The sequence below is a fragment of the Pseudopodoces humilis genome, chromosome 5 (assembly GCF_049639895.1).
Source record: "Pseudopodoces humilis isolate 2021_Gansu_Grassland_sample_001 chromosome 5, ASM4963989v1, whole genome shotgun sequence".
Lineage (NCBI taxonomy): Eukaryota > Metazoa > Chordata > Aves > Passeriformes > Paridae > Pseudopodoces > Pseudopodoces humilis.
The window spans coordinates 22,964,540-22,977,870 of record NC_142204.1 but is presented as its reverse complement, the minus strand read 5'-3'; the positions used below and the strand labels follow the sequence as shown (position 1 = coordinate 22,977,870).

At 51.8% G+C, this 13,331-nt stretch overlaps 1 protein-coding gene across 4 annotated transcripts; it reads left to right on the top strand.

Moving 5' to 3' along the window:
* The first annotated feature begins 203 nt into the window (after window positions 1-203).
* Window positions 204-11,670, top strand: C1QTNF6 (C1q and TNF related 6). Of its 4 annotated transcripts, XM_088055856.1 has the most exons (5): window positions 204-485; window positions 2,502-2,609; window positions 2,826-2,982; window positions 6,860-7,097; window positions 8,620-11,670. In XM_088055856.1, exons 4-5 carry the CDS (start codon window positions 6,866-6,868, stop codon window positions 9,165-9,167), a joined length of 780 nt encoding a protein of 259 aa, XP_087911982.1. In that variant the 5' UTR covers window positions 204-485; window positions 2,502-2,609; window positions 2,826-2,982; window positions 6,860-6,865; the 3' UTR covers window positions 9,168-11,670. The 4 variants fall into 4 exon arrangements, with proteins under 4 accessions (XP_087911982.1, XP_087911980.1, XP_087911981.1 ...); XM_088055854.1 differs by having other exon boundaries at window positions 2,502-2,982; XM_088055855.1 differs by lacking the exon at window positions 204-485 and having other exon boundaries at window positions 2,426-2,982.
* The last annotated feature ends 1,661 nt before the right edge of the window (window positions 11,671-13,331 follow it).

Below are 13,331 nucleotides of genomic sequence, written 5' to 3'. Positions count from 1 at the left end.
GGATGCGCGGGATGCGGGGGATTCGAGGATGCGGGGGATGCGGGAGATGCGGGGGATGCGGGAGATGCGGGGGATGCGGGGATGCGTGGGATGCGGGGATGCGGGAGATGCGGGGATGCGGGAAATGCGGGGATGTGTGGGATGTGGGGATGCGGGAGATGCGGGAGATGCGGGGATGCGGGGATGCGAGGGATGCGGGAAGGTGCGGGATGCGCGGCACGTCCCGCAGAGGGGAGCAGGCAGCAGCCGGCAGGTGCGGCACCGCAGGGAACCCGGCCAGGCTCCTGCCCGTCTCACCCGGGTTAGCACTGTGCTGCCAAGCAGCAGTGGAGCCTCTCCGTGCCAACCCTCCTCGTGTCAGACATCCAGAGGGACCTGTACAGGTGTGAGAGGTGTGCACTCACAGCACAGAGACACGGATGTATCCTGGGCTGCACCAGAAGAAACGTGGCCAGCAGGTCGAGGGAGATGATCCTGCCCCTCTGGTGAGACTCCATCTGGAGTGCTGCATCCAGGTCTGGGACCCCCAATACATGAATGACATGGACCTGTTGGAGCAGGTCCAAGATGACAGTGATGAAGATAATCAGAGGGCTGGAGTATCTGTCCTGTGAAGAGAAGCTGAGAGAATTGGGGTTGTTAGCCTGGAGAAGAGAAGGCTCCACTGAGATCTTATAGTACCTTCCAGTACCTAGCAGGAGACTACAGGAAAGCTGGAGAGGGACTTTTCACAAAGGCATGTAGTGATAGGACAAAGGGGAAAGGCTTTAAAATGAAGGAGGTCAGGGTTAGATTACATATTAGGAAGAAATTTTTCACTGTGAGGGTGGTGAGGCACTGACTCAGGTTGCCCAATGACACTGTGGTTGCCCCATCCCTAGCAGCATTCAAGGTCAGGCTTTGAGCAACCTGATCTACTGGAACATGTCCCTGCCTATGGCAGGGGGCTTGGAATTAGATGATCTTGAAGGTCCTTTCCAACCCAAACCACCCTGTGATTCTATAATTCTGTCATGCCAGTCTGGTTCCCTTAGTAGAAAGCACCCCACCCAGATCCAAGAGTTTGTGAGCTCTTAAACACCAGCTTCCTTGCCCATCCACCTGTCCACTCATGCCCTGCCACCCCATCCCCCTTCCACAAAGTGCTTGTTTCTTTGGTGAGAAAACTCATGGGTATCTCTGAAGAAAGTTTTCTCACCCAAACCGCTGTGCACCTTTCTCAGCGCTCCTTGTGAGAGGTGATATGCCCTGAGTAGTGATCTACTGTTGATAAGTGATACGGGCAGGTCTAGGGGTGTGCATAGGAGAGAATGGCAAAAGAGTAAAATTTTCTGGGTCTTCACGGGAGTGGATGGGAGGAGGGGGCCGTCAGGTGCAGGCAGATACAGAGAAGCAGAAAGGCAGCAGGCTTGCCCAAAGGTTATTTTTAAGAACAGGTTCAAACAGGCTACAGTGTCACCTGGAATCTCCCACCCAGCCAAGCTGCCGGATCTAGATGTTCACATGGCAGCAAACTCTTTCTGGTTGCAGTAGGGATAGTTCTTGTAGTCATATGCCAGATTTTGGGGTGGATACCAGTGCAGTTCCTTGGTCTCACAGGCAGGGTCACAAGGCGAGGGTAAGAGATGGGACACTCAAGTTGGAAAAGCTGCTGATGGGGAGAGGGGCAGCCTGAGTGATGCTGTGAGGCATCTCCAGCAGGTGCAGCTTGTGAGCCAGTGTCTGGTACCCTCCGTGCTCAGCTGTGTCACACAGGGACTGGCTGTGGGGCACTGGGAAGTGGGAGACAAGCTCGCACTTTCACGCTCACTATTGGAGACTGCCAGCAACAGCTTTGCTCAAGCAGTGAGTGCAGGTGAAGGGCTCTTCCAGCTGCTCCTCAGCCACGTGGCATTTCAGCAATGCACAGCAAGGAAAAAAAAAAAAAAAAAAAAAAAGCAGAGACTTTGCCAGGCCTTGATCTCTGTGTGAGACAGGCCAGGCCGCCAAGCAGCACACAGCAGAAATCCCTTCTGGCAGAAGTGCCTTCAAACTCAGCAGCAGCCTGCATAAAGCCAGGGAACGTGTCGTTTCTGCTTGGTCTAGGCCCCACATGGGCAGAAGTCTAAAGAGAAATGTAGCCACACAGCTGACATCTAATAGGTCTGCTGGTCCTTAGAGACGTAGAAAGCATTCTAAGCCAGTAAGTTTGTACCATGCTGGTGCTCTTGAGTAACAAGAGCTGGCTGTTGCACAAGCCCTGTGCACAGACGTGGAGTCCACAGGCTGTAAAAGATTCATCTAACCACAGAATCACAGACTAGTTTGGGCTTGAAGGGAACTTCAAAGGTCACCTACTCTTCCCAGCCTCTTCTGCTGCCTGGCCAGAGATGATCAGCAATCCTGGTACAGCAGAGTGACAGCTGCTGTTACAGGATAACCTGAGGGCACCACAACTTACTGAAGCAAAAATCTGCATTACCACCTTTCCGTGTCTCAGGTGTACCTCTCCCCGTTTACAGGCACTATGGAAGGGCCAGGCAAAGGTACCCAGGAGCAGCCAGGCTGTGATGGAGAGGAGACAAGTGCAGAGCAGTGCTGCTCATCCCTTCCCAGCTCTTGAAACACACGTGAGCTCTCTCTCCAAGGGTAGTAACAGCAGTAGCCAAAAGCCTGAACTTTGCTTCCAGAAGGAATCAGCTGTTGAGCTGAGCAAATTGTGATGCTGTGCAGGGTGGGTGGAAGAAGGGAGGGAGGAAGGGAGGGAAGAAGGGAGAGGGAGGGAGAGCCAAGCCTGACACAGGCCGGAGCAGGAGGGGAGGCACTCACAAAGGCCTTGGAGGCAGGATGGAAAAGACAGTAATTACATAAGAGCACTTGGCGAGCATCTGGCTGGAGTCAGCTGGGCCCTGCCGGCCCTCCCTCCTGCACTGCTAACCAGGAGCAGCTGAGGATACAGGATACAGATAACTCAGCGTGGGACCCCTGCAGAGGGGAGTGGAGGTAAGAGGTGCTCCGTTTCCCCTCCCAGCTTGTGATGCCCTTGAAGATTAGGGACAGAGGAGTGGGGAGCACGGGGAAGGAAAGGCAGCTGTGGTGGGGGAGGAGAAGCAGTAGTCAGGAAGGGGAAGAGAAGGGGCTCTGCCTCTTGGTGAAAATGATACCTTAGCTCTGGAGGTGTGGTGAGGGATGAGCTGTGAGGGCTGAGTGTGTGTGTGTGTGTGTGTGTGTGTGTGTAACAGGACAGATGATTCACATGTGCCACAGGGAAGCTGAGCTGGACACAGGGGCTACAGAGGACAGAAAACATCAATTTCCTTCTCCATACCTCTGGTAGAGAGGGGTAATAGTATGGATGCAGCCACTGAGGTAGAGACAGTCTTTGTCCCCCTACTTTGTCACTGTTGGGGTGGGTATAGGAAAAGAGAGGAAATGGAGGAGGAGGAAACAGCTGCTTTTGAGCAGGGATAGTTGCAGTATGATTTGGACAGTGCTTCCCTGGGCTGCCTCCAAGGCAAAGTGTGTGATGAGGGAGAGCAAAGATCGTTGGGCACACAAGGTGCCCTCAGGCTTGAACTGCATTTTAAAATATGGCTGGCACAGGTTTACTGGATAGAATTCTCAAAATCTCCTGCAAATGTGGCTATCCTGGCAAAATACTGCTGGTACACACTGTTCCCTTCAGGGAGCAGGGCAATATCACCCTAACAAATGTATCTTTACTGGCATAAACTTCTGCCCAGCTGGGCAATGCCACCAGAGCACATCTTTGTTTTCTGGCTCTTGGCACGTCCCTATTCAGCCCAGATGAGACATTAAATATAAAGTCCTGCTTCCTCCCCACTGTGAGCTGTTCTTGCAGTCAGATGAGGCACAGGCACAGGCCCCAGCTGATGAGGTCCCCTGTGAAGAACATCTGCTTGGCTGTGAGCAGCTCAGGAGTGCAGATGGAAATGTGGGATGGAAATGAGGACAATGGCCTCCCTGCTACCTGTTTCCCTTGGAAGGGTGGAAGAGGCCAGGCAAAAGGCCAAGAACTGCAAAAGTGGGTAGTGTCATGTTTGGAAATAAGCCAGGCAGGAAAACCTGAGAGAGGCACTGCAGGAGCGTTTTTGGGACAGAGAAGAGCTTTGTCTTCAGTAGCAGTCTCTAAGTTTTCATGCACCCCAGAAAATTTACTTGCCTATAATAGTACTGTCAGCTGCCAAAATTCCCACCAGCAGCAGCCAGGAGTAGACAACATGACTGATCACAAAAACCCTCTTCTGTCAGCTGCTAAGGCTCCATTAGCAAGAAGTATTTCCCTAGCCTTCCCACCCTGCTCTCAAAAGGGGAAACTGAGGCACAGATGAACATGGACAACTTGCAGTGGACTTCATTGTACATCAGTGCTGGAGCCCTTTGAGGAGCTCACGCACTCAGCAGTGAATTTCTCTGTCCTCTTCCTGCCCCAGCTGGAAGGCATGTTCACTCCATGTTCATTGAGCTCCAGGCTGACAGGCAGCCTGAGAATATCTCCAGGCCTCCCAGCCCCCATTCCTCCCTTCCCCCCACAGCTCACAGTACATATTTTCCCAGAGTTTTCCGCTTGCTTCTCCAGTGGTTCTGGGGTCCTGCCAAACGCCAGCCACTCTCTGGGAAGCGGGGCCTCCCATTCCTAAACCAAACAAATGGGAGAAGGGAAACGGGAAAAAAAAAGGGCCAGCACACACAGACACGCTCAAAACCCTATTCCCCTCAGAAACCTTGGAGCCTTCTGCAGCTCCTACTGGAAATTGCAGGAGGCACACCGCTGACTTGGCATTTCTGACTCCTGCAGAGCAGAGAAGTTGTCCATCCTTCCTTCTGCCTCCCGAAGATCTGTATGTGTACACCCCCCCACATACCCAGGGTATAAATACCCAGGTCAGTTTTGGTGCAGGGTAGAATCTTCTAATCCTCTTCCCAACAGACTCCACAGTGTGAGAAAAATCTCCCATCTCTCCCACCCTGCGTTCTTCTCCCCCCCAAAATGCCCTTCATTCCAAAGTTCTGGTGCAGCCACATTGTGCATACCCCAAAGGCACAAGCTTGTCAGCTTGGTGCCAAGCTGGGGACAATGGTCAGAGCCAGGGTTTGTTTCCAGATCCCCAGTTTTGCTGGCAGGCAGCTCCCAGCAGCCAGGCTCTGCTTCAGACCAGGCACACCCCTCCCATCCAAAATGCTCAGCCTGGGACCTAAACAGGGGACATGACCAGGGGATGACACGTGCTGGAGCACAAGGCTTGGGGCTCTGCCCAGGCAGAGGGGATGACCAGAGAGGGAAAAAAACTGATGCCTCTCCCAGTTGGCAGCTGCTCCTGCTAGAAATATCGTGCCTGGGGCAGGAGGCCACAGTGACGTGCAGGAAAAACAATGCAGGAGAGAATGAAAGATGAAGTTTGGGGACTATGAGTGGGTCAGGCACAGCTGGGGAGAGAGTGTGGCCAAGTGAAGGACTCAAGCATGGGACAAGGGACTGTCCCATGTGCCAAGGACTGAGGGCAGATTCCTGTAGCATCCTGCCTGAAGGAAGGTCTGTCTCTTGCACCAATGCACCTTACTTTGTCCATCCTGAGATGCCAAGGGTGGCACACTGCCCCGCTGCTGTCCACCCCTTGCACAGGGCACAGTCTGTGCTGCCTCCATTTTTTCCTGCCTGGAAGTGAAAAGGCAGAGAATAAAACCAAACCAACAACACGTACAAGGAAAAGGCACTTCCTAGGAAAGAGTTAAAAAGACGCTGAAACCCAAGCCGATTTAGGATGGAGAGCACCCAAAGCCAGGGAGGGAGAAGGAGGGAGAGGAGAGGGGAGGGAGCCGGTCCAAGCCTAGCTTGCGCACCCAGCCAGCGCTGAGCAGTGCCTGTGCCAAGAGCCGGCTTCCTTAAAGCCATGGGCCCGGGGGCCTGCCCTGCAGGCAGAGGGGAGCCGGCGAGCAGGGGCTGGGAAGCGAGGAGGGGAGCCTTGGGCCCCGGAGGTGAGCAGCTGCGCCGTGCCGGGGGGCAGGCAGCAGGATGGGGGGCACAGGCTGCGAGAGGGGCTTTCTCAGCTGCTCGGCGTGTCTGTCTTTCGTAAGCGTACTTCTCCGCAAGCTGCAGAGCTTCACGTCCTCCACCGTCGGCAGCGAAGCAGCTCCCCTCGGGTCTGCCCAAAGGCTGAGCCGGGGAGCTGGGAGTGCCCCTGGGGGTGCTGGGGTTTGCCTGAGAGCCCACTGGGCATGGGTGGGAGGGGACGGAGCCGGCGGGACGGGTGGGATTCGGTGGGGGAACGGAGGGGGCTGAAGTTAAGTTCCCAGCCCACAGGAGAAGAGGCGTCTCTGCCGAGAGATGTGGGCCAGGCTCCACCCGGGACATGGGGATTTTGGGCTTAGATTCCTATAAAGAGTTGATACGCAGTGATAGGAGGGCTGGGGAATTTTTTTACAGTGCTTCTCACAGATTGAGCAGCCTACCAGAGCATGCTTTTGCTAAAGAACTGTTGAGGCTGGACTCGATGACCCTAGAGGTCTTTTTCAGTCTTAACAAATCTATGATTCTGTCTCCTTCCTCTATCCCAGCCTGGGGACTGAATATTCTAGTGGCTTTAATGGTTTGCCTAGTCAGCATCAAGCCTTCTCCCAGGGTCAGCACCGAGTCTCCACTGGCCTGGGCACAAGGGCGTGGGGCACCCTCTTGGGCCATGCGGTTGCTGCTCAGATTGCAGCCTTGAGCAAGCATGTAAGCTCCCTCCACAGGGCAATGCCATTTCATCCCACCCCTGGCTCCAACCACAGAAAGATGTTTTATCGTGATCTCTGTTCCATCCCTTATGTTCTCCCCCTTCCTATACCTCACTCTTGGCACTTCCTCATATCTTCCCAGGTCACCATGGACATAACCTACCTGCGCACATCCCTGACCTTCCTTTTTCTCCCTCTTGTTGTGTTTGGGGCACCCGCTGATGAACCCAACCTCACAGAACCGGGTCCTGGTGCTTGCAAGCGCTGTTGTGACTCACTGGACTCTTCCACAGATACCCCACCAGTCCCTCCCAGCCACCACCACTTTCCCTACCCAGTGCCAGAGGTCCGTCCCTATATCAACATCACCATTCTGAAGGGTAAGTCTTTGCCCTGGGATGCCAAGACCGGCTCGGGGACTGATGGCATTGCAATGGAGGTGACAGCTGGATTGCTGGCATGCTGGTTGTGCCATCCTGGAGGATAAGTGACCACACTCCCTGTGCCCAGGGTTTAGATGTTTTGTGTTGTGATGAAGAGTAGCCTGGGGGGATGGAAGTCAGTGAGTACCTCTGCTGTGATCTCTGTGTCTCAGGATGCTGCCTGCTACTAACTCTTCCTCCTTGCTAACACAGGAGTGGCACTGACAGCCTCTTGCCAAGCTGGGAGGACACATTCCTTGTCTCAGACTCACTGTAGTGCCTGAGGGAAGGAACAGTCCTTATCATCTGCAAAATAAGCACGTTTGGAGAGCATTGGCACCCAGGGAGGTTGTGGGGAAACCTTCTCCAGCTCTGTGGGTCATATTTGGGAGAGGGAGGAGGGCAAAGGGAAGCAGCAGTTATTTGCGAGCACCTCCGGGTTCAGCTGGAGCTCATTCCACCCTGCAGTGGCTGGCTTGGCTAACGGGAAAGGGTTCCCTATTTTAGATCAGCTCCTCCCTTCAGGACTCCCCTTTTAGCCTTTGCTGTGGGCAAAAGCCTGTTCCCAGCTGGATGCTGCCACACACTTCTTGTGGCTCTGTGGTTTGTCTGGGTTAACTCAGCGAATGCTCTGCCTGGAAGTAGCTGCAGTCCATCAAAGCTCAGAAGGGCAGATAGAGGCCTAGACTAGAGTGGGGTGTCACAGGGGGACCTTCAATACCATGCAGTGAATGGAGAGGAGGAAAAGAACAAGATACAGATTTTGAATGCTGTCACTGGAGGCTGCTCTGAGTCCCATTTCTTCTCTGTATACACAAAGTACATTCTGGTGCTGGTCTCTGTATTGATGCCTGCCCAAGTGTGTGATGGGCAGTGAACACAGCCCAGGTTAGAACTGCAGTATTAATTATACAAGATGCTCAAAGCATTCCAGTGTTGTGAAAGTACCATCCCTCTAAGTTGCAGTGCTGCCTCTGCCCAGTCCAGCTTGGATCTTTTCCCTCTGACCCACCCTATTGTCCCTCCCTAATCATATTGCCCCACAGGTGTTAGCAGTTCTTCCCCTTCTCCAGCCTACAGCAAGGCCGGTGTGCATCCTGTGTGGATAATTGGGTCACAGGAGACGTGTGTGGGAGGGCAAGGCTGCGCTGGAGGGAGAGGAATGTAGGGGAGGAAGAAGAAGTCAAGTGGTACCTTGGACTGATGGGCTCCCTCTGAGGCTGAAGTCTCCTAGGGAGAGGTCCTGGTGCCTCCAGCAGAGCCGTATCATTTGGTGAGCAGGGGATTCATTGGGGAAGAGACTCCAGTCGCTCCCAGAGCTCCTTTCCCATGAGGAGCAGAGGTATTGAGACCCTCAAAGTGTTCCTTCTGGCATTGCCCCATTTGTGTGCAATCCTCTGCCTCCTCGTGAGGCCTTCTCACCACCACTTCCACATCTTCTGGTATCACACCGAGTTGTGTCCTCTGCTTCCTCCTGCAGGAGAGAAAGGAGACCGGGGAGAGCCTGGGATGCCAGGGAAATGGGGCAAAGAAGGACCACGAGGCGAGCGGGGCGCCCAGGGCCAGAAAGGCAGTAAAGGACAGATGGGCACAGCGGGAGACCCCTGCAAGCATCAGTACGCTGCGTTCTCCGTCGGTCGCAAGAAAGCGCTGCACAGCAGCGAGGGCTTCCAGGTCTTGATCTTTGACACCGTCTTCGTCAACCTCTACAGCCACTTCGACATGTTCAATGGCAAGTTCTACTGCTCAGTGGGCGGACTTTACTATTTCAGCCTCAATGTCCACACCTGGAACTTCAAGGAGACCTACATGCACATCATGCACAACGAAGAAGAGGCGGTCATCCTGTATGCCCAACCAAGTGACCGCAGCATCATGCAGAGCCAGAGCCTGATGCTGGAGCTCCAGGAAAATGATGAGATCTGGGTGAGGCTCTACAAGCGGGAGCGGGAGAATGCCATTTACAGTGATGATGTTGATGTGTACATCACCTTCAGCGGGTACTTGGTCAAGCCCAGTATTGAATAACTGACTCTCATCTTCCTTGGGGCCTCTTAGACCTTTTCCTTTTTCCTCTCTCTCTCTCTCTCTCTCTCTTTCTGTCTGTCTCAATCTTTCTCTCTCTTTACTGCCCGTAACCACTGCAAATCACTTGGAAATGGGCCTGTCAAATCTCAGGCACTGAGTGTGAAACTTGTCATGCTGGCTCCCACCTCACATTCTCTTGTAGCCAGGCCTGTATCTGTCCACTTTCCATCATGGCACTACCACCTCTTGCCCCTCACCTCATAACCCCACCTTAGGTTATTGGCTTCTCAATCTGCCAGCAAGCTCCCTCTGGCATTTAGGCTTCTAGAGCAAGAGGAAAGCTAAAATGCTGCTCCTGGGCCTGTGTCTCTCTTTGGGGCTTCATACATAAAGGTCTCCTGTGGAAAGGACTAGAAAGTCCCCACTGCCAAGGTACATCCTGGCTCCTCTCCATCCTAACTAGACATACCAATTTTGCAGCCTCAAACAAGGTCTTAATGTCACCTCTGGTATCTGAATTCCGGAGAGGGGACTGGGGTCTGATGGTCTCCTGTAGCACAAGGAAGATGTAGGAGCACTGAGAGAGGATATTGTCTTTCCAAAAAGGGAGCTGTTTGCCTTCTAAACTGGCTTTCCATGGACATCCTTCTCTGTCACAGAGTCCAGGCTGGTTGTCAAACCTAGACCTGGTAGGATTTTCCTCCTCTGTGCCAGCTCTAGCTCTTCAAAGAGATGAAGGGCCAGACACCTGGCCAGACCCTTCATGGGCATCGGCCCATGATTCAGTAGAGGCAACCATTCTGTTCCCACTAGTGATCGCCAGTACAGAATGAGAGAGAGAGAGAGAGAGAGAGAAAACCTTGAAGCCCCCCTCCCACACCTCCCCTGGGGTGCTACTCAGTCTTGGCTCATCAGCTATGGGAAGCTTGTCCAGAGAGCGAACCCAAATCTGCTCTCCTTTGGCAGAGGTGCCATTTCATTGTCCTCCTGAAGGTGGTTCTCCCACACTGGTGTTGAAGGACCACTGTTTCAGGGCCTGAGCTCGAGGCTGTAGAGGCAATTGCAGTTCAGTCAATTCCAAACCTGAGCAGGCTGTCACTTCTTTGCCTCTGTGGTGGAACAGAGATAGAGGTGAGACCACAGCACCTTGCCCAAGGGTTAAAAGCTTCCCTGTCGTATCCTCCATGCCCTTTTCTGGCAAACTCATGAGAGTAACTGAGAAAAGCATGTGGCTAAAACAAACCCTGGCTCTTTTTGTCAGGTTGGAGATGTCGCAGTGAGAAAGGAATGCCAGTGGTAGGGTTTTCTAGTACTATTTATATTGGTCTCACCCTGCTCCCACTCACATCCCTCTGGAGGGGATGCTGCAGTCCTGGGGGGAGCAGGTGAGGCTGGCTCAGCACTTTAGGAAACCTACTTCCACATGTCGTGATGCTCCCACAAACAGCAGTGCCAAGACTTGTCTCTTTTTTGAGTCTCAGGATAAGCAGGAGAAATGCAGGTATTTCTCCTCTGCTCATCATGATCATGAAATCTTCGGACTTAACCAGGTTCTGCTGTCTCATGATTAGCCATGGGCTCTGCCTATAGCACCTGGGACTGCCAGGGCTCTTCCAGACGAGATGTGCATCATTATACAAGATTAGGTTTGGTAAACACAGCCTAGGATAGTATAGGAACAGGGACCAAGGCTAAATATTAAAACTGACCTTGAAAAAATGGCAGGGCATTTTCTCTCTTATCCTCTTTACTTGCTCTCCATGCTTTTCTAGGGAAGCTGTACAGACTGTAGTGAGTTTTAGGAAATTTGCTCTGGATGCTCCCCGCCACTGTCAATGAGGCAATACGTGTAAAAAACAAAGTTTCACTAAGGCGAGGCTGATTTTTTCACAGGGAAACATGTGATGAAGGGATCATGGAAACTAAAGGAGACTGTGAGTTTCTTCCTCTCCCTTAGCAGGTGCAGTGTGTGGAATTGCTCAGAGACAGGATTTCAGATAGCAGAGGAAGCAGAAAGCTGCAGGTGATGCTCAGAACCGAATCCCTTTCTCTCTTCCCCAACAGGCTGCAAACCCAGATATAGTCTATTTACAGTGTATAGTGCCCCATGCCTCCCTGAAGAGAAGCAAGCCTCTCTAACACTGAATATCCCCATAAGCAAGCTTCCTTCTTTCTCCTTTCCTATTTGGTGATTGAATGTTGGTGACAGGTCTCCTGTGCTACCCATGAGCAGCCAGAGGGTGCCTGATGCACGTGAGAGGAGGGCAGGGGGACCAAAGGGTGTGTTTAACAGGCTTCTGGTGCTAAACAAGATGGCATTCCCTTGGTGCTAAATCAGATTTCAGGAGTATTGGGTGCTTTCTGGAAAGTGTAGTAGGCTGAGTTGTGATGTACTCTGGAATTAATGGTGCTTTATTGTAACAAAACCAAACAAACTCCAAGAACTTTTGTATATATATATTTTTTCAGTGGTATTAAACTTTTTTTCCTTGGTTGTTTTGCACTTAAATCTGTTTTTCTCTCCCAACCTATTCCTTCTAGCTCTGGTTATTGCTGAATGATGTGATGGAAAAGACACTGACCTGTAATTGTAAAGGTACAAAGTCTAACTCAGCTCTGAAACTTCCCTGGGTAATCCTTGGCAATCTTGTGTCTGTTTCCTTTGCAAAGAACCATTACCTTAAAATATTTACTGCTTGAACACTTCTAATTGTGACAACCCTTTTGCTGGAAAAGCTTGCAGCAAATTCATAAAAGGATTCTTTGGAGATTACAAAAAAAAATCCCAGGACAATACGATGGGTTGTAGGAGCAGGCTTCAAATTGAAGAAGGCTGGGTTAATGTCAGAGTTCTCTTAAGGGAGATCAGATCCCTTGATCTTATGAAATTTTTAGCACATTCTTCTACCAAGTACTTGGTAAGCACAAGTGTTTTCTGTTTTCCCTGTGATATTTCTCTTTTCCCTGCCAAGATCTGAAGGCCAGGAAATACAGTGTAGGAGGGATAGTAAACTGTTGACTGGACACTTGTGCTTCCTAATATTGGATTGAGTGGGAGTTCCAGAGTTAAGCTGGACATGCATATTTGGAATGCACGTGTGTGATGAGAAAGGCCTGAGAGTCAGGTCAGAGGTGCAAAGACAAGTGGTAATTGCTCATGAAGTGGAGGAAGAAGGGAAGACATGAGCAGGGACTGGCGACTTGTGAGCTTGAGTGAAAGATCTAGAAGGAGTAGAATCCTAATGACAGGGACATGCCTTTTAGGGTCTCAGTCCAAGTCAAAGAGGTACATGGGGTATTGTTTATCATCTTTGGACTGAGAGGATTCGTGCTGAGGTAGAGGGATAGGCAAAAAAACAAGATGAGGTGCCCATATAGGACCTTCTGTTTTGAGTTTAATTTGCCTTCACATAGTTTCTCCTGTGGTTTGATGTGTACCAGACACTTCGTTTGGCAAAGGGTGGAATACATAATCATACACATCCCTACAGGCCTCTTTGGTCCTGTGTCAGGCCCAGGGCAGGGGCTATATATATCTTAGTAAATGCAATACTCTGTCAGGTCAGAGCCCAGCCTTCTTCTCATTTTTTATTTACTTCAGAGGAAGCAGATAAAAATGTGTCCTCAGGAAGTGTAGCAGTTGTGTTTGTGCATGTTCCTGCTCCTTGAGGTGAGATGCTGGCAGATTGGAAGTGACTTTGCCACACTTACAAAAGGTGAGGAAAGCAGGGAGAGAGAGAGGGAGGGAGGGAGGGAGGGAGGAGGAGGGACTGGAAATGTGTGTCCAGATCTTCAAGAAAAGTTCTCTATGATTCAACCTTTCAGCCTGCCACCTGAAGTCTCCTCAGGGGGCTCAGATGCATGGTGACAGGCAGGGTTTGTAGCTGATGCCACCCATCAGCCATGGATGCCTGACCTGTAGGTGAGGCTCCGCTCAGGCAAGGTGGACCCTGCAATGCTTTGAAGGAACAACGTCTAGAATGGGTCAGATCAGCCCTGCTGCCCTACCAGTGAGTGCACTCATGCCTGGAAGGCCATGAGATCATTCATTCATTCATTCATTCATTCATCCACCCCAGGTCTGTGGTTTATTCCGTGCAATGGAGCTGCCCTGTGGAACGTCATTCAGGGGTTGGTGACAGGCAGTATCTCTCTCCTGGGCAA

Bases quoted from the DNA above. Each gene is read 5' to 3' on its own strand.
- C1QTNF6 (XM_088055856.1), top strand. From the start codon at position 6,866: ATGGACATAACCTACCTGCGCACATCCCTGACCTTCCTTTTTCTCCCT. The intron at 7,098-8,619 runs GTAAGTCTTTGC...TTCCTCCTGCAG, and splicing joins CAACATCACCATTCTGAAGG to GAGAGAAAGGAGACCGGGGA.